We start from the raw sequence: 23,699 nt of genomic DNA, 5'->3' as shown, positions 1-23,699 counted from the left end.
ACTCAAAAACCTCCGAAGGCCAGTGCGGCTCTGCCCTGGTCCCAGGGGGTGAAGACCGCCATAGACAAGGTTGATAGCCGGCTCTCCAAACTCTGCCGGTAACAAACTCCTCCCACCTCCTCGTGTACAACAGAGGAGGTACTTTGAGATCATGGGGGAGTCTTGTTTAGCTCTTCCTCTCCACCATTCTGTGGAAGAGCTTTCCAGGGGAATTTCTCTTGAGAAACTCTCCGCCCGGCAGGTGACATTCTCGGCTACAGAGATCTTGGGCCAGGAGAAAGTCGCAAAGTGTGCCATGCAGGCCACTTCGTGGCTGGATGTCTGGCTGGGGTCTCTTGGCATCCTGTTGCGATCCGAGGACTTGTCCAAGGAGAGCACCAGGAAGGCCATGGAGACTTTCCTCCTCTCAGGCACGCGCACCATTGAGTTTCTAGCTCACCAAGTTTCGAACTTGTGGGCAAACTCGATCTTGAAGCGTCGTGATGCGGTGACCGAGAGGTTCCACAAGAAAGTCCCAGCCGTGGATGTCTGCAAGCTCAGACACTCTTCCATCCTTGGAAAGGGCCTGTTTGAGCCCAAGGATGTGGAACGGACAGTTGAGAGGCGGAGGAAATCGAAACACGATTCTCTCCTCCAAAGGGCTCTTACATCCAGACCCTACAAGTCTCCAGCACCTCAATAACAACAGCCTCGTCAGTCTAGGACATCGAAACCGGCTCCGGTAGCAAAGGCAAAGGTGTCCAAACAGCAGCCCTTTCCGGTCAAAGACAGGAAGGGCGGAAAGTCCTCCAGGGGAGGCAAGAATCCTAGAGGGAGCGGCCGAGGCCGCAAACGCTAGGATTGGCAATCCCCCTGCATGTCCACCAGTGGGGGGATGCCTGCAAAGTTGCGCGTTCAGGTGGCAGTAACTCGGGGCCGATTCCTGGACGATCTCCGTGATCAGCCAAGGATATCGCGTCCCTTTCATAACATCTCTACCTCCCCTGACAGCGAATCCAGTGTCGTTGAGCTCCTATGCCATGGGATCGGCAAAGGGGCTAGCCCTTCGGGCAGAAGTCGAGACCATGCTCAAGAAGGTTGCTCTCCAAGAGGTCGTCAATGGCTCCTCAGGCTTCTTCAGTCGACTCTTTCTTGTAAAGAAGGCGTCTGGAGGCTGGAGACCCGTCATCGACCTCTCAGCCCTGAACAAGTTTGTCAAACAAACTTCGTTCAGCATGGAGACAGCAGAGACGGTCAGACTTGCAGTGAGACCGCAAGACTTCATGTGCACACTGGATCTAAAGGACGCGTAATTACAGATCCCAATCCATCCATCTTCCAGGAAGTACTTGAGATTCAGCCTAGACAACAAGATCTACCAGTTCAAGGTGCTGTGTTTCGGTCTCTCCACAGCACCACAGGTGTTCACCAGAGTGTTCACCCTGATATCTTCATGGGCACACGGGATCGGCATCCGTCTCCTTCGCTATCTGGACGACTGGCTGATGCTGGCAGACTCGTAGTCGACCCTTCTTCGAGACCGAGACAAGCTTCTGGGACTTTGCCAAGATCTAGGGATCATGGTAAATCTCGAGAAGTCTTCTCTGCTTTCATCTCGACTGGTATATCTAGGCATGATATTGGACACCAATCTCCACAAAGCCTTTCCATCAGACGACAAGATAGCAAGGCTGAGGAGAGTCGCAGAGCCTTTCCTCAGACGAGAAGAGCTTCCAGCCCAATCTTGGTTACGTCTCCTAGGTCACCTGTCCTCCTTGGCCCGTCTAGTTCTAAACGGCCGCCTCAGGATGAGATCCCTGCAATGGCGGCTCAAGTCCTGGTGGAATCAAGGCTACGATTCCCCGGACATTCTGGTCCCTATGGGGCCTGCGGAACGGACGGACCTGCATTGGTGGTTGACCGACGGAAACCTTCGAATGGGAGTGGATCTTCTCGTCCTCCCCCCCGGATTTGATGCTGTTCTTGGACACGTCAAAGGAAGGGGGGGGGGGGGGGGGGGCGGGGCCCACGTTCTGAACCACAGGATATCAGGCCTATGGTCAGAATCAGAAAAGTACCTCCACATCAATCTGCTAGAAATGAAGGCCGTATATCTGGCCCTTCAACAGTTCCAACAGACCCTGGCGGGTCACTCTGTGGTGGTGATGAGCGACAACACCACAGTAGTGGCTTATATCAACAAGCAGGGAGGTACCTTTTCACAACAGTTATCCCATATTGCAATAGAGATACCACTATCAGCTCGCTTCATTCCGGGCAAAAGGAATGTGCTCGCTGACAGTCTGAGCAGAGCTTCGCAGATAGTGAGTACCGAGTGGTCTTTGGATCGTCTAGTAGCCAACAAAGTCCTGACTTTGTGGGGTTCCCCGACAGTGGACCTGTTCGCGACAGCCTTGAACTTCAAGCTGCCGCTGTACTGCTCCCCAGTCCCGGACCCCAAGGCACTCTGGCAAGATGCCTCCCAACAACGGTGGGACAACATCAACGTCTACGCCTTCCCACCGTTCTGTCTGATGAGAAGGGTGCTCAACAAGACCAGACTATCGGTCAACCTGTCAATGACCTTAATAGCTCCGCTATGGCATCATGCAGAGTGGTTCCTGGACCTTCTGCGGCTCCTGACGGAACTCCCGAGAGAACTCCCCTCACGACACGAGCTATTCAGGCAACCACACTGCAACATCTTCCACAAAGCCGTAGCATTGCTTCGACTTCACGCCTGGAGACTATCCAGCATCTCCTCACAGAGAGAGGCTTTTCGCAACAAGTTGCGGAGAGGATGTTTCGACACCTGCGAAAGTCATCTGCAGGGGTCTACGAGGCGAAGTGGAGAGTCTTCTGTGGTTAGTGTCATGGGAGGGGTATCTCTCCCCTCGATGCCACTATTCCAGCAATAGCGGAGTTTCTTGTATATCTGCGGAAGGAAATGCGCCTTTCGGTCTCGGCGGTGAAAGGCTATCGCTCAGCCTTAAGCCTGGCCTTCAGGCTGAAAGGAATAGACATTTCTTCCTCGCTGGAACTTTCTTTGCTCATACGAAGCTACGAACTTACCTGCCCTCAGTCGGAAGTGAGACCTCCTCCATGGAACGTGGTTCGGGTTCTCAGGGCTCTTAAGAGACCTCCGTTCGAACCATTACGCCAAGCTTCTGATCGTCACCTGACTTGGAAGACGGTGTTCCTGCTCGCTCTGGCTTCAGCCAAACGTGTCAGTGAACGTCATGGTCTCTCGTACGTCGTCGCCCATTCAAGGGGATGGGGGAGGTAACGTTCAGGTTCGTCCCTGAGTTTGTTGCTAAGTCTCAAAATCCTGGAGTTCCGGACCCACGGTTCGACTCCTTCAGGATTTCGAGTCTTCGTTCTGTAACAGATGACCCAGACCATCTCCTACTATGCCCAGTAAGGAGTCTGAGGCGTTATCTTAAAAGAACAGCTGCAGTTCGTCCTCACGTGCAAGCTCTGTTTGTGAGCACAGGAAGGACGAAGAGGAGGGTCACCAAGAATACCATCTCAGCTTGGATTCGAATGGTCATCCATCATGCCCTAAATCCAGACCCTCCTCCGTCACGTTGCCCTAGAGCACACGATGTCAGAGGCATCGCAACATCCCTGGCATTCAAGAGAAACTTCTCTGTGACGCAGGTGCTACAAGCTGGGGTCTGGAAGCGTCAAACGACCTTCACAGCCCACTACTTGCAGGACGTGACCCACAGGAGCCTCGATACTTTCTCTATCGGCCCTGTGGTGGCTGCACAACAGCTGGTCTAACCTCAGGCTCCCTAATGGACAGGTAGCAGAAGGTTGAGGGCATTGTTACCCGGTTTTAGACTGCATGAATGAAAAAGTATGTCTGGCCCTTACTCTTTTCTTCATCCTCCCCTCTCTTGGGGAAAGCAGCATCCTGGTTCTCTGCATAGCTGACCTCAAACCACTGCAGGTAAACCATGCTTCCTTGTGTTCTTAGTACAGACAGTCCCCAACTTACGAACACAATAGGGACCGAGAGTCTGTTCGTAAGTCGTATTGTTCGTAAGTCGTTAGTGTTAAATTTTGGTCTGGAGTAAGCGTAACCTAACTCAGATATCTACGATTTTCAGCAGTAGAAGTCAACAAATAGCCCCATTTCATATAAAATAGGTTATTACAAATATTTTACTTTATCATATTACAGTAGTCTGTATAATACTGTAAAGTTCAGTACAGTATGTTGTTTTATTATCCTGTACTGCACACTACATAATGGAAACTTGCACAAACAATCGGCCATACATATGCACTGCATTTCTGAATCAGCTGACTTTAAGTAAAATCGTAGTAAATATAGTGTACTGTACATTTAGTACAGTACTGTACATTAATTCCTTTTTAAATAAATGTACTGAAAGATATTTTATTGTTCCATTACCCAATTTTTTTGCTAGAAACTTACGTAAACAAGCGGCCATTTGCATTATGTACTGTACTGTAACGTTTACCTTTTCACGCTTATCAAATCAGCTGACTTGTACCGTACTGTATTTACTGTATGTAACAGTACTGTGCATTTAACTGCTTCATGGTTGTTTTGGTATTGTTAAATAAAATGCAGAAGGTTAGTTTACTGAATTGTTTTATTTCAATTTTGACCGACGGAATCATTCTTTGTAGAGTATACGTCACGTATCTTGTGACGTCATGTATTTGGCGGAAGAGCGCTGACAAACCGAATGATTTCCTTTCATTATGTTGCCGAGTAATCTTATTACAGAATTCTCATAATCGAAACACCGAGTAACGATATCAAGTGTTTTAGTGGTCTGTATCATTAGTTATGAGATTAGTACAGTACAACTTACCGTAAAGTTAAGAAAAAAAAAGTCTGATGTTATATTTCTTCTGGCGGAAGGCGAGAGGCAAAGCAAGTGATTTTCTTCCGATCCGTTACTATTCCCATAATCGAAACATCGAATAAGGATATAAAGAATTTTTTAATATTTTTCAAAGAAATATGAAGACTTAACTGCATTAAAAATCAAAATACAGAGAGAGAGAGAGAGAGAGAGAGAGAGAGAGAGAGAGAGAGAGAGAGAGAGAGAGAGAGAGAGAGAGAGAGAGAGAGAGAGAGAGAGGGGGGGTTGCGTATTCCGTTTATAACTAATAATAAGGTCTATCAACGAACTGTATGGAAAATGTGATACCCTATAATATATTAGCGCTGTTGTAATATTCACTATGAAGAGATTTCGAATATCAAGAAAATTATATAAATCAGTGTTATTCGTACTATATGTGCGCATAATCGTAATACTGCAGCGTCACCTTGAGATCAGCTGATCTCCCAACCAAAAGTAAATCAAAAGTAATTGTTGATTATTGAAATGCTCAATAAAAAAAAAAATATGAACGTGCTTTAATAAACCATAATTAAACACAATAATGTCTAATGAAATATGAAGGCTTAATATTGAACGAAAAATTGAATACTGTATGAAGCTTTAGAATTAACTACCCATATGCGATTGACAGAGCGAGCACACACACACAGAAAGAGCTACAACGATTTCGCATGATACCTAATAATAAGAACTGTAGGGAAACTGATTTTCTGTAACATATTGGCGCTGATGTAATATTCATCTTGAAGATATTTCTAATATGTTAAGAAATAAAAAAAAAATGCCAAAAGTCTGATGACGTTATATTTCTTCTGACGGAAGGCGAGAGGCAAATCAAGTGGTTTTCTTCCGATCCGTTACTATTCCCTTAATTGAAACATCGAATAAGGATATAAAATTTTTTTTAATAATTTTCAAAGAAATATGGAGATTTAACTGCATTAAAAATCAAAATACGGAGAGAGAGAGAGAGAGAGAGAGAGAGAGAGAGAGAGAGAGAGAGAGAGAGAGAGAGAGAGAGAATTTAACTTGAAATGAAATCTACGGATGTTTACGAACATGTTTGGACTTCCTTCAATTTGTGTTCGTATGTACCGTTGTTCGTAACTCGAATGTTCGTAAGTAGGGGAGCATCTGTACTGATATAATACTGTATTGTCGCGTCCCCCATACCCTGACGAGGTGGTATTGGGAACGTCCTAGCCTAGAATTCCATCTAAAGGACCTCAGGTTAACTTCCTAGGACGAGTCACACTTCATTCCTTCACACACAAGCTTATGTAGGCCGCATGTTCCTTGCGGAGCAAGGAATTTGCGAGGTTCAGGGACTCCTTTTCTCGAGTGCTACTCACTCGGATTCTGAGTCCCCGGGCAAAAGCCAAAGCCAGTAAGGCTGGGACTCTCCACCCTACCTAAGGGTTAAGTCACCCTATGTAAATAGCGTGGTTTGTATTTCGGTTACGGAACAAATGACAAATTCGGAGATAATTTGTATTTTTCCTAACCATACAAACCTTAGCTATTTACACATATTTGCCCGCCAGCCCTGTCCCCCGTGAAGTCCTACCTCTAAGCGAAGTGAATCAGTGTGTGAGGGGGGAGGGGTAGCTAGCTACCCCTCCCCTACCCCCTCGCTAACTATCGAGAGGGTAGTTAGCTACCCCTCCCCTACCCCCTCGCTAACTATCGAGAGGGTAGTTAACCCTCGTTAAAAATCTAATGTCTCGTTATTCAGCTACGCCGAAAGTAATACCCTATGTAAATAACTAAGGTTTGTATGGTCAGGAAAAATACAAATTATCTCCGAATTTGTCATTTATCATTACAGCTTGAGCGTTGCTGTCAGTGTACTGTGGTAATCCCCGAGGTCGGAGAAACCTATTCTTATGGCCTCTACCCCTTTGAGGCCAGACAGCCAGTAAGCGGGGGGCCTCCCCCGTTTCTTAGAGTACACTGACCCGTCCTCTGATGCAGTGGAGAAGTCCTAGTGTGAATACTCTTTCTCCGTTCGGATGCTGTCGTCGCTCGCTCGCTCCCTGCGAGTTCATCAGAGGGAAGACTGCTTGCTGCCTACCCAAAGCTTGACTTTGGTCTTGTTCCTTTTTGGTGACTACACCGCTCTTCTTCGCTCTAAATTGTCAGTCGACAGAGGGAGTACATAGTTTGAAGCATGTTTCTTGTGCCTCTCGGGGAACTTCTTTCCCGTCTGTGGGTTAGATTGTTCTCTCTAGTGATTTTTCTTCAGCTAATTAATTTTGAATAGACCTGTTTTGATTCAACTTTCTACAACAAGCTGATTCATTTTGAATAACACTGTTTTAATTTAGCTTTCTACAACACTTAACTGCGCTGCACTCCATTCTGCAATGGGAGCCGGCGGAGGGAGTGCTTAGTCTTTAGCTTGTTCCTTTCCCTTTCGTGAACCCGCACGTTAGGATATTCTCCCGAGGTGCCTTTCATTAGCTATTAACTTGTTTGAATTAATGTATTTTAATAACGTTTTTATACAGCACTAACGACACGCATTCCTTCATTCGGTGATGGCAGCCACAAAAGGGAGTGCACAGTTAGCGTTCCTGTACCTCTCGGGGGACACCTTTCCGATCCGCGGATTAGGTTGTCCTCCCGTTTGGTGTTTTTTTCTTTCATTCTTTCTGTCTTTCCTCAGCTCTAGCAATGCCGTACTGTACTGGCTAAGTCAGCCGACGTAAGGAGTGCGAAGTCGGTTGTTCCTGTTCCTGGGGAAGTTGATCTTACCTAGTCACACTCCTTTTCACCTGAGCCTGTGGTTGATGAGGGCCTTTCCCGTACACGGGATCGGGATTCTCCGGAGCAGTTGCTGATTGGAACTCCTTGGAGTTCTTGGGGTAACCCCTTCATGGGGAACCCAGAAAACTAGCTTCGGCTTTGAGATCAGGCAACGCTGGATGTCAACCTTCAATTTGAGCTAGAGCTCTTTGAGGAAAAGCAGAGAGTGCTGCCCAGAGGCTCGCCTCTAGGTGAAACTTTCCCTTCCGAGGGAGAGTCCCTCAACCAGCCACTGTTCAGCAATCTTCCCGCTTGCGGGGAAAATTGCCAACAGGGACAGCCGATGTTGGTTGCCTTTTCCCATCCACGCGAGAGACTTCCTTCACCTGCTTGGTCTCACCTTCAAGGGATTCCTACAGCGGGAATTGGATTCGTCCTTTCCCCGCCCTTCTTCTTCGGGAGCAGACCTCGTCAACCAGCAGACTCGTCTCTCTAGCAAGACTTGTCTCGCCAGCAGACACATCTTGTCTTGCAGTCTCTTCTTTTCCAGCGTGACACGCATTGCCCAGCAGACTGGTCTCTTCCAGTATGACATGTATCGCCCACCAGCCCTACTGCAGCTACACCGTCAGCTAACGATCGCCCATGATCATCCTTTAGCTTGCAATCGCTGATGATCGCTGTTAACTTGGGTTCATCACTCGCCTACTTGGGATCATCATTCATCAGAGTGTGATTGTCTCTCGTCACCTCATGATCCCCATTTGTCAGCTCGCCAGCTCACCATTAGTCATCTTTTCCCGGTGGCTGGTGTCCCAGCAACCACTTCCATCTCTTATGATCGCCCGCACTTCAAACCAGCTGCGGCTCGGTTCCATTCTTCTTCTACTTCTGCAGGCAGCTTGTCACACCCTCTGGTTGTGACCACTATTCAGTGTCACACTTCCTTTCTCGCTAAATTTCCTTTTGGGGTAAAGTTGCTCTCTGTGACGAACTGTTCTTTTGGCTAGCAGGTAGATTTGCCATCGGCCTCCGAAGAAGCTACAGTACTTCTTTTTGCTTGTGAGGCTTTCCTTCTCTGATCATCGGAGAGTATCCTCATCGAGACAACACAGATCGTCATCCTCCGGTCTCTTTGAGTTCCGCCACTTCGGCAGTGCTTCCCACATGCTGTTGAGGGAGTTTAGCATTCCCTTCTTGGAACCTAACCCAAGCACTCTCCATCAAAGGGCGGGGTAATGCACATGTGTTAACCTTGGCGCTTAATACCCCACTCGCCTCTTAGAACTTGTTATTTCACACAATTAATGTACAGTGTTTTCAGTACCCGATGTTTTTCATCTTTCTATGGTTGGCAGCCTTCTTCATCGACTCTCCAGTCCTCGTCAGCATTCAGCAACGTTTTCTTTGCACCACGACACTACTAGTACTACTCTTTTTACTACTATGGGGCTGACGTGCCATGTGCCTCAGGGACGGAGTCACAACTTCCGCTCGCTAAATCTTTCCTTGTGTCACTTTATGGTACTGTATATGATTACCTTATAAGCCGTCGTCTTCATTGATAAGACATGCTTTAGTTGCACATGCACTCGCACCTATTTGCCGGCTTCAGGTAGGTAAAACATAATTCTTCACAGCTGTTTCCGCAACAGAAGTCCTCCGACCACCCGCCTCTGCCGCCTCTCCGATGTTTTGGAATGAATCTTGTGAACATAATGTTTTTCTTCTCTCCTCAAGTTCGAGAACTTGTCGAATTTCGGTCATGAGTCTTTGGCTGATTCCTTGGATCCTCTCCTCTGCCCTTCATACCTGCATCAGGATACATAACGAGAATATCTGGTGAGGAGTCGACTTCCTCGGCCCTTCCCCGGATTTGGTGCTCCCTTCAGATGTATCAAAGAAGATTGGGGCCCACATGCTGTACCAATCTGCCTCCGGGCTCTGGTCAGAGTCAAAACGGTACTGTTATTGGAATCTCTTACAGACGAGGGCAGCCCTCCTAATGGACAAAGGGTAACCCCCTTTCGGGGAGAGAACTCAGATTCAAACTTCAGCTATGTTTCTCAGGCAACACCTGATGTCAACCTTCAACTTGAGCTAGATTTTGTTGATGGGAAACAGTACAGTCAAGTGTTAGAACTCTCCCTTCCGAAAGAGAGACCCTCGAACTACCACTGGTCTGCAATCATCCTACTTGCGGTAAGAATAGGCGACTGGGGCAGCAGATCTTGGTCAATTTTTTCCCCGTCCACGGGAAAGGCTGCCTTCATCTGTTGGTCTTCCCTTCGCTGGATTCATCCACTCCCCTTCCAAGGGAGAGTCCCTTCACTAGCCACTGTTCAGCAATCTAACTGCTTGCGAAAGAATCGCCCAAAGTGGCAGCAGATGGTGGTCACATGTTCCCGTCCACAAGAAAGACTCACATCACCTGTTTGGTCTTCCCTTCAGGGAACTCCTCAGCCGGGAATTGGATTCATCCATTCCCCGCCATTGCTCTTCAAAGCAGACCTTGTCGTCAGCAGTCTTATCTCGCTAGAAGACTCGCATTGCCCATCAGACTCGTCTTGCCCAGCAGACTTGTCACGCCAAGCTGACCGTCTACAACTCTTGACAGTGATCCCGAGAGATCCTGCCGGAATTGGATTCATCCTTTCCCCACCCTTGCTCTTCGGGAGCAGGCCTTGTCATCGGCAGTCTCATCTTGACCATCAGACGCGTCTTGCCCAGCAGACTTGTGATGCCCAGCTGACTCATCTGCAACTCCCAACGGAGATCCTGAGAGAACTCCCTCTTTGGCACGATCTACTCTAACAGCCACATGTAAACATTTCACAAAGCCGTATCTTTGCTACGACTTCATGCATGGAGACTATCCAACTCCTTCTCTCTGAGAGTCCTTTCTGCACCAAGTTGTGAAGAGGATGTCTGGATACCTGCATAGACCTTCAGCTTTGGTATACCCAGTCAAGTGAACTGTACTGCAGTTGGTATCATGGAAGGAGTATCTCTCCCCTCGATGCCACTATTCCAGCAATACAGTAGCGGAGTTCTTTGTTTACCTTTGGTAGGAAAGCTTCTCTCGGTCTCAGCGAGGAAATGCCTGCGCTAGTCCTTGAACCTTGCCTTCAGACCGAAAGGAATTAACCTTTCCTCTACGTCAGCATTACCCCTCTTCATACGGAGTTTTAAACCTACCTGCCCTCAGTCGGAAAGGGGACCTCATCCACAGGGCAGGGTTTGTGTCCTTTGGTCCCCAAATTGTACCCCTTCCACCCAGGACTTCAAGCAGCAGATCTTCACCTGACCTCGATGACAGGCCTCCCGCTCGTGTTGGCTTTGGCCAAGAGAGTCGGCAAACCTCATGGGCCATCCTCAACCTCTCTCATTCGGCGATGGGCCAGGTAATACTCGACTTCGTTTGTGGAAGCACGGATCCCAAAATTGTGCCCTTCGGATTGGGAGTCCGTCGTAGCATGATCAATGATCCAGATCAACGGCTACTATGCCAGGAAGAAACTGGAGGTGTTACCACAAGGGAACTTCAGCAGCTCACCCCCAAATGACAGTACTCGTTGTCAGCTCGGGGAAGGTCAAGAGAAGAATCACGAAGAACACGTTCTTGACTTGGATTCGCAAGGTCATGGACCGACCATTGATTCCTGATCCTTCTCATAAAGGAGACCGCGAGCTCATACCGTTAGGGGCAGGAGTACTCCCTAGCATTTAATGAAAAACTATTCTGTGACGCAGGCCTTGTCACTGGGTGTGTAGAAGTGTCTAATGACCTTCACTGCCCTCTTCCTGCTATACGTAACCCACAGAAACATGGACACGCTCTCCATTGACCCTGTGGTGGTTACATAAAAAATGGTTTAAACACCTCAGGCTCCTTGATGGACAAGTAGCAGATGGGAAAGTGCAGGGCTTAGCATGGTTAAGTCTGGGATGAATGACAAAGAATGACTGCCTCTTTCTTTCTTTCATCTTCCATGCTGTTGGTTAACAGCACTTACAGTACTCTGCAAAAATAGCCTCCGCTGTCTACAGATACAATCATTCCCTTGTGTAACCTGTTATAGAGAGATATACTTCTTACATCCCCATACGCCCTGGCGAGGGTGGGATTGGGTAACGTCTATGATTGATTCTAAGATTCCTACGTTACTGAGAATTCTTACATGGACTAGTCACACAGCTAGTACTGTATCACACAATCACACAGATTGCTCAGGCTGCAAACCATGCCTTGCACGAATTATTTAGCGAGGTGCGGTATTTCTCCGTGTTGTGTTCAGAGTGCTTACCTGCCAGCCAGTTGTTTTGGACTTCCACCCTCCTAACGGGTGAATCAATCCCTATAAATAGCGAGGGTTTGTATTAGTGTCTGAACAAATGACACAATTGAAATTAATTCCTATTTTTTTAATGATACAAACCTTTAGCTATTTATACAAACTGGGCTGCCATCACCTCTCCCCCTATAAGTCCTGCCTGCAAGAAAAAGTGACGATACAAAACAGTTGTATGTGTGTGAGCGTGGTAGTTGGCTACCGCTCCTACACCCCACAAATTAGCGGTAGGGTGATTACTCTGTGAGGCAGGTTCTACAAGGAAGGGTGTAAATGCTCCAGGTGACTTTCACAACCTTTCTCCTGCAAGACGTGACTCACAGGAACTCGATACGATCTCTATCGGTCCTGTGGTGGCTGCGCAACGGCTGGTTGTATACCTCAATCTCCTTATTGGACAAGTAGCAGAAGGTTGAGGGCCCTGTTACCTGGTTTTAGTCTGCGTGAATGAAAAGGTTTGATTGGCTCTTATTCTTTTCTTCATCTTCCCCTCTCTTGGTGAAAGCAGCATCCTGTGTTCTCTGCATAAGCTGACCTCAAACCACTGCAGGTAAACCATGCTCCCTTGTGTACCTAGTATTAAGCTAATACTGTTGCGTCCCCATACCCTGGCGAGGTGGTATTGGGAAAGTCTTGGTTACAACAGTTTTTCCTACAAAAAGACTCGGAATAACTTTACTTAGAAAGTCACACTTCTATATATCTCAACACACAGTTTGTGTAGGCCGTGAACTCTGTGTAGCAAGGTTTAAGCGAGGCGCAGAAACTCCTAATTTTGAGTACTTACATACTGTACTCGGATAAGGAGCCCCCGGGTAAAGTCGAAAGCCAGATTGGCAGGGACGTACACCCTTTCTAATGGGTGATTCACCCCTAAATAAAAAGCGTAGGTTTGTATTCCAGTTATGGAACAAATGACAAATTCGTAGATAATTTTTATTTTTCCTAACGATACAAGCCTTAGCTATTTATACAAACTTGCCCCGCCAGCCCTATCCCCTTTGAAGTCCTACCTCCAAGCAAAGTGAGCTAAATCACCGGTGTGTGAGTGGGAGCGGTAGAATCCTAAACCCCTTCCCCCGCTAACTAGCAGTATGGGTAGTTAACTCTCGCTAATTTTTAAGGGCTCGTCATTTCAGCTTCGCAGAAAGTAATACCCCTAAATAAATAGCTAAGGTTTGTATCATTAGAAAAAACACAAACTATCTACGAATGTGTCATATTTCTCTTACTCTCTTTTTTTTATTTTTTTTTTATTTTTTATAGTTTATATATGAAAGATCTATTTTAATATTGCTATTGTTCTTTTAATATTTTATTTTGATTGTTCATTACTTCTCTTTTAGTTTTTTCCTTGTTTCCTTTCCTCTCTGGGCTATTTTTCCATGTCGGAGCCCTTGGTCGTATACCATCCTGCTTTTCTAACTCGGGTTGTAGCTTAGCCTGTAATAACAATAATAATAGTAATACTGTAATAATAATGTTGATGATAATAATAATAATAATTATAACTTATCCTTTAATTTCTTTGTAAGTTTTGTTACAATGTGTCGTGAGAACCCAATTTTCTCTAAATTCAAAGTACCATAAGTTTATAGACGTCATCTCCATTTAATAGTCCGTAGTTGTAGAGACATTTAGCTTTTGTTTTACTTTTTTGATAGAGAGTGTAAATGCCATGATGATAGTTGCTCCACGCCAAGTCAAAGGCTTGAAAATAAACAAGATTTTCAATAGACTTCTGAATGAGGAAGTTGTGTATTTTATCTTAAAAATACAATAAAAATGGAGTCTCTCTTTGATGTTAGTATTGAATGAGCAATGAAAATATCATTGAAATTTTCTAGACTAGATATACTATGCGAGTTGCACCCTGGACAGCTATGGAAATACATCTGAGAAAATTACACGATATCTGCATCCCCTTTCGAAAATACGTTACGTTGAATGACAATTGACGTGAGTCCAGTTCTGGATCACTTTTATATATAATCTTGGGTTACCGTTATCCAATTTTCTTTTTGCGGGATTTTTAACCCAAAATTATTTGTGATATTTTCTTCTCTTTTTTTCTCATATGGACTTCTCTTTTGTAAAAGTTTCATTTGCACATTAATGGCCTTTCATATTTGTTTTGTATGAGTGTTTAGTCATAATTAATGTAGAGTAGGGAGGTTTGTATTTAAAAGGCCTAAGATATATTCTAAGATTTTGTTTCTATTTTGTAGATTATACTGATTGCCTGAGATCAAGAATTTCAAGTATTAATTTTTTCCTTTTCTTGATACTATATTCTAATGAGTTTTTCTTTTTAATTCTCTGCTTCTTTCATTTATGGGTATCAGTTTTGCTTCAACAAAGTTCTTTACATGTTGCATGTTCATTTCATTCAATTTGCTGATTAATGAGAATAATAGTGATCTCTGAAACATACAGTGATATGCATTAATAAGATATGTGGATTAATAAAAACATTAGATACTTTAGATACATTATTTCCATTTCAGAATTAAAGAAGATACCTTAAATAACATTTACATTCAAGAGGTACGAAGAAAAGTCAAGAAAACCTATCATCGTATAAGCGCCCCTGAAAAAGCCAGTGAGATTTATGAAAGGTACGACATTGATTGTTTATTCTTTCATTTCAAGTTTATGCTTTGTGTGTACTATGTAAGAGTGATGCATTGGCTTGAATATTTAGGTTTAAACCAAACCTGTTCATCGGCATATCCTTATGATGGATCCTTGCTAAAGTAAATTATTTGTCTTGGTAAAGAAATTAGCGATTTAGTACATATATCCTTGAATTGATGTAATAAAGTCTATTGGTTACTGATGAATAGGAGAGGATTTGATAAATAGAAATAAACTGAAGTTTGACAAACAGGGATTTTGAAGGTGTATATTATTAGAAGCTTCAACTATTAGTTTACTTTTGTAACTTTAATTTGGACCAATAATTATCTGTCTAGCTTTTTTATGGTTTTAGTCATGATTCTTTTCCAATTTAGTAATTAACGGTTCTTGTCTCTAATGTACAGACCAAATCTCTTTTGTTCCGTCACATAATATAAACCCTCGCTACTTATAGGGATATTACTTTCGGCGAAGCTGCAAGACAAGCCATAAGACTTTTAGCGAGGCATGGGGCAGTGGGTTAGCCGGCTACCCCGCTCACTTTGCTTTTGGCTTGGTAGAGAACGGACATTGTCGCTCTCTTACTCCATTGCCTATTTTGACTTGCCATTGTCTTTATAATTAAGCTTTTCTTTTCAGACTGCTTGTGTTTCTTCCTTACCAGCCTCATACGCACCTGTTCTGGACCTGAGTGCCGCACCTGCGGTATCTTTATGCCCTCTTAAGAAACAAACCCGCACCACCTGTGTCCACCTTGTAGAGGCTGGCTTTGTAATCAGGACAACACCTGTTCTGAATTTCGGGAGTGATCTGCCTCCCAGTAGGAGAGATTTGGGCGTAGGCGCAAGAAGAAGTCCAAGAGAAATTCTTAGCCTTCCAGGTATTCCTCGAAGTTGAAGAAGTTTCAGACTTCTTCATTGACCCCCCGATCTCTTCTCGAAGCTCCGGCTCGATCAATTTTCCTTGGGAAAAGGTCAAGTAGAAGCGCAGAGCTTTTAACTCCAGGTCAGCCTTGAGGAGCAAGGGACAGAACTGCTTCCTCTGGAGCGGCATTTCTACCCATCCACTCAGGCAGAACTTGTTCTTCTTCAGATATTTTGCATGTCTGGTCATCGCTGTGATGGCTGGTCCCACATGGAATGTAGAACTGTTGAAGCTCCTTCATCTGAGTGCGGTAAGGAAGCAGACACCAACTTACTCGGAGGTGGAGCCATCACCGATGAGTGCTGTCCCTGGCGACTGCGACTCTAGAGTGTCTGCCACTTTATATGCAGAGGGATCTCCCCCTTTGCCTTTGCCTGCTGACTCTGCTGATAGTGAAGATGGCACTCGCCCCCCCTCAGGAGTACATCAATCTTCAGAGCTCAGTACTCCTTGCCGCGCTGGACTATCTCCTCCCTCTGGGGTAAGGAGACGTCTTCTAAACACAAACCTCCTAATGCTGCAATAATTATGAGGAAACACTTGTTCCTGTTAAGAACCTTCGTTCTGTGTCTTTGAGCTCTCGTCACTCGTCTTCAGACGATCGTCACTCATCACCTCCTGACCATCACCTTGCTGCTCGTTATCGTCACTCGTCACCTCGTGACTTTCACCCCTCGAAAGATTGCCAGCGTCAATCTCGCTACCATCTGGCTCGTGCTTTTTGCTTGCCAGAGCCTCAGGATTCTCCCAGAGCTCATCATTCACCACCTCATTGGCGTTCGCCAGTTTGCCGTTCGCTAACTCAGCAGTCGCCAACTTCTTGCCGCTCATCAGCACCTCATCATTCTGCTGGCACGTAAGTGCTGATCGCCAGGGAAGGATCATCACGAAGTGAGTATACAACTCTTTCTCCTTCCAGGCCTGTTCTAGATCATCCCCCTTCGGCGATCAACGCACATCGTCGGTGGTCCCCATTCCTTCAAGAGGAGTTTACATTGTCTAGATATGGTAACTAGGTGCCAGCAACCAGGGAACCCCTGCATGGTGGACAGCCGGTTCCATTCCTATTAAAGAGAGAACTGTCGAAGCCCCAACATCCCTCCACTACTAGTGATCAATGCTCTTCTAAGGGTCTAGCTGTCATGGTGGTGCCAGATGTACTAGATAGGAGATCTAACATCCCTCCTCTTCAGGTTGCCAAACCCAAGGCTCCGAGCCCTCCAAAGGATCCTCCGGCCAGCTCGCTATCCAAGAAGGAGCCCGCTTGGTTCGACACAGTGGTCAAGGCAGTGCGTCAGGTCATCACAGGGGTCCTCCCTCAGTTGCAGTCCATGGCTAGCAACAAGGATTCCCCTGGAAACATCAACTAACCTCCCAGGATCCTCTAGGCCTGTCTGACCCCAGACAGAGATCCGAAGGGTCAGCATTTGCCAGACCTTCTTCGGAGATTTCCTTTGCCCCTCTTAAGAGGAAACGGGGAGCTTGGGATCCAGGTAGGTCGGAAAACCTTCCACTGGTGCATTTGACACTGGTACGACTGGCTTGTAAAAGGAGGAAGTTAAGGCCGACTCCCCTTCGGGAGGATAAGGAGGTCTTACTGACAGAATCTTTCCGCCTCTTTCCCATCGAGGTGATTCCTTCAGAGCTCCGTCTAACCCCGAAGATGACCACTCAGCCAGACATGATTCCTTTTTCAAGAGAGGAACAACATCCTTCCAGGAAGGAGATAGTTTCCAAGCCTTCTCTTCTTGGGGAGTACCCCCTCCTTGTAAGGAGGCAAAGGACTCTTAAGACCATCCCGAAGTCCTCGGCAAGTGCTTTTGGACCTCATCAAGAGATATCATTAAGAGCTCCTCTCCTTTAGCCAGGATGTCACCAAGAGACGTTTCTGCAGCAGCCTATCGTGACAACTCCGACTCATCCCGGGCTCCTGTGGGTAAAAGCTTGAAGATGAATCACTATCTTGATTTCGAGGACAATTATCTCCTCCTTAGCTGCTAGCCTTCTTGCAGGCCTTTGATTGCATTAAGGCCATCAACGGCTTGTCTGATCCATTGGCAGCGCCCCAAGATGACAAAGACACGGTCTTAGACCTCGTCTATGGCACTCAGAGACCTCCAGGGGCCAGTACATCTTTGCCCTGGTCCAAGGTGTTGAAGAGTGCCTGGAGGAAGGCACTGTCACAGATCACTTGCTCTTCCAGTGCTTTCCATTCAGGCTTTTCCTTGAAATTCCTCCTGCCACCTTTTGTGCAGTAGAGGAGGTATTACGAGGTGTCCACCGAGCCTCTTCCAGTCCTGCCTCTGGACCACTCTGTAGAGGCATTAACCAGAGGAGTTCCCTTCAAGAAACTGTCTGGATTCTCCGTCTCGTTCTCAGCTTCAGAGATTATCAGTAAGAAAGTCGCGAAGTATGCCATTCAGGCAACTTCGTGGCTAGACCTTTGGTTGGGATCAGTGGGTTACCTGATTAAGATTGAAAACTGTTCCAGGGAGAGTCCACCAGGAAGTAGATAGAGACCTTTATATTGTCTGGTAATAGGACAATTGAGTTCCATTCCCACCAGGTGATTAACCTGTGGGACAACACCATTCTTAAGCGTCAGGACTCCATAACAGAAAGGTTCCATCAGCAGGTCCCACAAGCCGTGGTTACGAGGCTTGGGAATTCCACTTTCAAAGAGAGTTCTTTGTGTGAACCAGAAGATGTCGAGCAGATGGCAGAGAGATGGAGAAAGTTAATCAAGACCCTTCCACATAGGGCCTTGATCATAGGGCCCTCACATCAAGGCCCTATCATGCTCCGCCACCACAAAAGAAGCAGCCTCAGACAAAAGCGCTGACAAGTAGAGCTATGACGACAACCCTTTGCGATAAAGATCGCAAAGGGCCCAAGTCCTTCCGAGGAGGTAAGGAAAATAGAGGTACCAGCTGAGGCTGCACCAGCTAGTTTGGGCAATCCTTCTATCTGCCTACCTGTGGGGGGATGTCAGCAAAGCTGCTGGCAGGGGTGGCTGCAGTTTGGGGCTGAGCACTGGACGGTCTCTGTGATCCGTTCAGGGTATTGTGTCTTGTTCATACAATCTCTCCCTCCACTGACCCGAGATCCAGTCCCATCAAGCTCTTACACAAAGGGATCTGAGACCATGTCAGAAAAGGGTGCTCTCCAAGAGGTTCTGGACAGGTCTCTAGGCTTCTTCAGTTGACTTTGTTTTGTAAAAATGCATCTGGAGACTGGAGACCAGTCATTGATCTCACAGCCTTAAACAAGTTTGTCAGACAAACTTTATTCAAGATGGAGACAGCATACATGGTCAGGCATGTGGTAAGACCACAAGACTTCATTTGTACACTACTGATATGAAAGTTGATTTGATAATTGTGATAATTAAACCATTGACCTACATCTAGACTTTATTGATCTAAATTCCTTAACCAGGTGCAACCTGTAATAATAAATAAGATATAAATATAATTGTATAATAATAATGACGCATAATCAAATAATGATAATAATACTTCATGTACAGAAGTTAACCCTTTTACCCCCAGGCTCTTTGGAAATTTCCAACCCTTAACCCCCAAGGGGTTATTTTTTCCCCAGCACATTTTGCAGCATATTTTCTTTAAATTGCTCTAACAGCCTTAATTTTTGTCATAGAGAGGTCAGGTTGGTCTCATTCTCTTGGAAAATGCCTGAAATTTCTTAAAAAATATCAAAAATATGAAAAAATAAATTTTTATAGCATTTTTTTGCATGGACGTACCGGTACGTCCATGGGGGTAAAGGGATGGCTTTTGTGAAACGTACCAGTACGTCCTTTGGGGGTAAAAGGGTTAAGTATGTTGGCAACCATAACAATTAGTCATAAGGTTAAGCCTAATTCATTAATAGTTGATATACAAATATGATAGTAATATGTTTAACAGTATGAGAGTTTAATAGTTTACAATGTAATTAATAATAGTTATTACCTGTTGAATAACATTATTTAGTAGTATCTGATTAATAGCACAGTTAAAGGCTAGGGCTATTCACATATTTTGAATTCCGAGTGTAAACAAAAGCACTGTTACCAACAGACACAGTAATAGGATGGTTACTTGTATATAATTTAGTAGCTACTTTTATGACATTCTTCCCCTTCTAAAATGTAATACTTATTCCATATTCAATAATCCAATTATTTGCATAATATTAATCTAACATATAAAACTCAAAATCACAATAGGCATAGAACACATTACAAATTAAGCCTCCCAACTGGCCAGGTAATACAACCTGATCTCCTTAAGGTAGGAACAGGCAGTTCATCATTATGGATAGGTGATGGTTCAAGGTTATTTAACCCTCTGGAGGATTCTTTTGGCTGTTCAGCAGGATCAGGAAATGACTGTTCAACAGATAAAGGAGATTCAGCTGGAGATAAAGGCTTGATTGAGACAGTAGCCTCCCTTCCATTTGTGTACGTACTTGACATGTGCATAATTATGATTAGCCTGCAATAGCTCTACTTCATCTACTGACAGATAATTTTTAGAATTGCGAACATGCCGTTTTAGGAGTACTGGTCCTGGTTCACATAACCAAGATGGTATAGAAGCTCCAGCAGAAGAGCGGCGGCTATAGTTTAGCAATCTCTCATGTGGAGTAGCATTCGTAGTTGTTGATAAGAGTGAGCGAATTGAGTGTAGGGCATCTGGCAACATTGATTGCCAACACTTCACAGGCAGACTCCTTGATTTTAAATTCATGGTAATTGCCTTCCAAATTATGCCATTGAATCTTTTAACTTGTCCATTACCTTCTGGATTATAAGAAGTGGTTTTACTACATGCTATACCCTTAATATTTAGAAAATCTTGCCATTCCTTGCTGATAAAGGATGCACCTCTATCAGTGCACATAAGACCGACTCATCAATAGTTTTTAATACAGAATTGTTCCGTAACTGAAATACAAACCACGCTATTTAATATGGGTAATTACTTTCGGCATAGCTGAAATGACGAGCCATTAGAATTTTAACGAGGGTTTACTACCCCACCGCTAGTTAGCGGGGGGTAGGGAGGGGTAGTATACTACCCCCCCCCCCCTCACACACACCTGTGCTGAGCTCACTTTGCTATCGGCTCGGGTGCTAGACGGACGTGTCCCTTATCACTTTCGCCTACACTAACAGCCATTAATCTTTGTTTGCTTTTTCTTTTTGACAGAGTGTTTGGAAGTTGGCCTCTGCGATGCGGAAGTGTCCCGGCTTACCTGACCGCCCTTGTGGCACTTATATGTTGGCGGTCGAAACAGATCCACACACCTTATGTCCTTTTTGTAGGGGCCAACGGTGTGACAGAGATAAAGTATGTGGTGAGTGCAGGGAGTGGTCTACCTCCTAATGGGAGAGGTTTTCCCGGGGCCGGAAGAGGAAGTCGAAACGGGATATTTCTCCTTCAAGGGCTTCCTTGAAGAGAGCAAATCCCAAGGACTCTTCTTCAGTTGCCCAAGCCTCCTCCGAAGCTCCCACTCGATCGGTTTCTTCCGAGAGGCCGGCGAGTGGTAGCGTAGGCCGCATTTCTGTTGACCGATCTCGGGGTTTGGGAGAGGTAGTTGCCTCCCATAGCGAGGCAGCTCCTCCTCCTCCCCCGGGGGAGGATTTAATTGTTTCTAATGTTGCTAATGATGATTTGTTACAGCTTTGGGCTTCCTTGGGGCTTCAGGGCTCGCCCTCCAAGGAAGCCCTGTTTGACATAATCAGGTTAGGGGCAGCTGTCAAACAGTCGCCGACGTTAGCAGAAGTTGATCTTCTGTCTATCGTCGACGTTGTTGTGGCAGAGGCTTCTGACGAGTTATCTCAAACCTCTGCTCCTGTAGCTGAAGGCTTAGCTCCCCCCTTCGAACATCCTTCGAGGGAGGAACTAAGTCCAACGGTCTCTCCTGCAGGTGATTCTCTGACTGAGACTCCTCTTCGGAGGACTGCCGACAGTCTACCTGCTGCCCCCAGAGGCCATATAAGGTGTAAGGCCTGCCTTCCCCTCCACCGTAGAGGCCTTCCTTCACCTCACAAGGGTGTTAGGAGGCTCGTCTTCGCCGCAGTCCGCCACAGAGGACTCTCTTCGCCATTCACCTGCCCTTCCAGCTACATCCCTGGACCTGTCCGCTGATCGTTCGCGATCTCCTACTCCTGCCAGACCTGCTGACCTGCCGACGCGCTGTGGGCGCCCACGCATCCTGTGATTAAGCAGGCCACGGTCCCTTTGGGGCAAAAGGGACTTGCTCACATTGTGGCAAAGTCCCTTAAGCGCCAGGTATCCCCTGCACGCTAACGTTCTCCTGCGCGCCAGCGCGCTATTGCACGCAAGCGCTCTACAGTTGCTGACCCAGAGACAACGCACCAGCGAGCACCTGTTCCTGAAACTTCGCGCCAGCGCTCACCTGCGCTCCGTCGATCTCCTGTGCACCAGCGCTCTCCTGCGCGCCCGTATCCTGATGTGCGCCATGCGCGCCCACGATCTCCTATGCGCCAGCGCTCACCTGCACACCAACGTTGGCCTGTGCGCCCACGATCTTCAGATCTGGGCTCAGGAGGGAAGATACCTTCTTTCCCTGCTCGCCAGCAATCTCCTACGCGCCAGCAGACACCGACGCGCCATCAGACCCCTCCGGCTTGCCAGCATTCTCCTACGCGCCATCGCGCGCAGTTACCAACGCTCGTTCGCCCATTGTAGATGCGCGCCCTCGGTATTCTCGAGAACGCGTCACTGCGCACCATCGATCACCTACGCGCCCACGCGCTCCATCGCCCCTGTGCGCTCCATCTCCTGCGCGCTATCGCTCGCCAGCGCTTCCTCGCCTGCGCGCCATTGCTCGCCCACGCGCCAACGTGCGCCCTTGCCTGCGAGCCATCGCTCGCTAGCGCGCCATCGCTCGCTAGCGCGCCATCGCTCGCTAGCGCGCCATCGCTCGCTAGCGCGCCATCGCTCGCCAGCGCGCCATCGCTCGCCAGCGCGCCATCGCTCGCCAGCGCGCCATCGCTCGCCAGCGCGCCATCGCTCGCCAGCGCGCCATCGCTCGCCAGCGCGCCATCGCTCGCCAGCGCTCTATCGTTCGCCCGGGCGCCATCGCTTGCCCGCGCTCCATCGCTAGCCCGCGCGTCATTGCTCGCCTGCGCACCCACGCGCACCCTCGCCATCACCCTAGCGCCCGAACCAGATAGAATCCTATCGCGCGAGCACCAGCGCAATTCGCAGCGTGATTTCCAGCGCGATCCCATGCGCGAGGCTGTAGGATTGCACCAGGTCGTCTCCTTCACGTCCCCCCCCCCCGCAAGCGCAGACTAGCGCGCTCGCCGGAGGGCAGGAGAACACTGAATAGGTCCAGGAACTTGCATTCTTCTCCTTCTTCTTTTCAGGAAGACCCTGTTGTGGTTTCTACTCCTAGGGATCGAACGATCCCCTTCCCTCCAGAGGGAGTCTCTGACAGCGCCGCTGTCAGTAAGCAGCCATGGTTTGGGTCCCTGGTCAGAGCTGTCGTGCAGGCCTTTAAGCCTGCCTTCTCTGAGTTGGGCCTCAAATCAGCGGCAGTACCGACCCCCCTGAAGAGGAAGAGAGGAGTAGACGACGTGGTAACTTTTCTAAGGGTTAAGCTGGCTCCTCGAAAGTCTTTGAGGAAGGCTCCCTCCTCCCCCCAGACTTTCTTTCCTTCCCCTTCGGACGAAGATTTCCCGTTCTCAGGGGATTCTCGTGAGGTGAGGCATTCTCCCATCGCACCAATGGGAGAAACCCCACCTCGCGTAGAGAAGTCTTCTCGGGTTGGGGTGGAGAAGAGCCTCCCGCCATCGCTGTTGGAGTCCTGTATCCCTCCCAGGGGGAAATCGAAGGACTCTAAGACCGTTCCTAAGTCTTCCTCGAGGATGAGACCAGAGCCAGCCAAATCCGCGGAGAACGTCCACGAGTCCCCCCAAGAAGAGCCTTTAGGGACATGAGACTTTGCTGCCAGCCCTACAGAAGGAGAGCTACAGGAGTCGGAACATGCGTTCTGGCAAGTTCTGACTCTGATGAGGAATCTCAACAGGTTCTCGGATCCTGAGATTCCCCCTCGAGAGGGCAAGGACATGGTCCTGGACCGAGTCTTCAGCACTCAGAAACCCCCTAAGGCCAGTGCGGCTTTG

At 47.1% G+C, this 23,699-nt stretch overlaps 1 protein-coding gene across 3 annotated transcripts in view; it reads left to right on the top strand.

Annotated features, from left to right (window-relative positions):
* LOC137658264 (CDAN1-interacting nuclease 1-like) overlaps window positions 1-23,699 on the top strand; it is a 230,164-nt gene that overhangs the window by 124,583 nt on the left and 81,882 nt on the right. For all 3 annotated transcript variants that reach the window (XM_068392936.1, XM_068392937.1, XM_068392935.1), the window contains exon 3: window positions 14,479-14,589. In XM_068392936.1, the coding sequence (XP_068249037.1) occupies window positions 14,479-14,589 (111 nt within the window). The remainder of the gene's footprint in view (window positions 1-14,478; window positions 14,590-23,699) is intronic.

Source organism: Palaemon carinicauda, chromosome 19 (genome assembly GCF_036898095.1).
Source record: "Palaemon carinicauda isolate YSFRI2023 chromosome 19, ASM3689809v2, whole genome shotgun sequence".
Lineage (NCBI taxonomy): Eukaryota > Metazoa > Arthropoda > Malacostraca > Decapoda > Palaemonidae > Palaemon > Palaemon carinicauda.
Note: the sequence above shows the minus strand (reverse complement) of the source record. Positions and strands in the feature narration are given on the sequence as shown.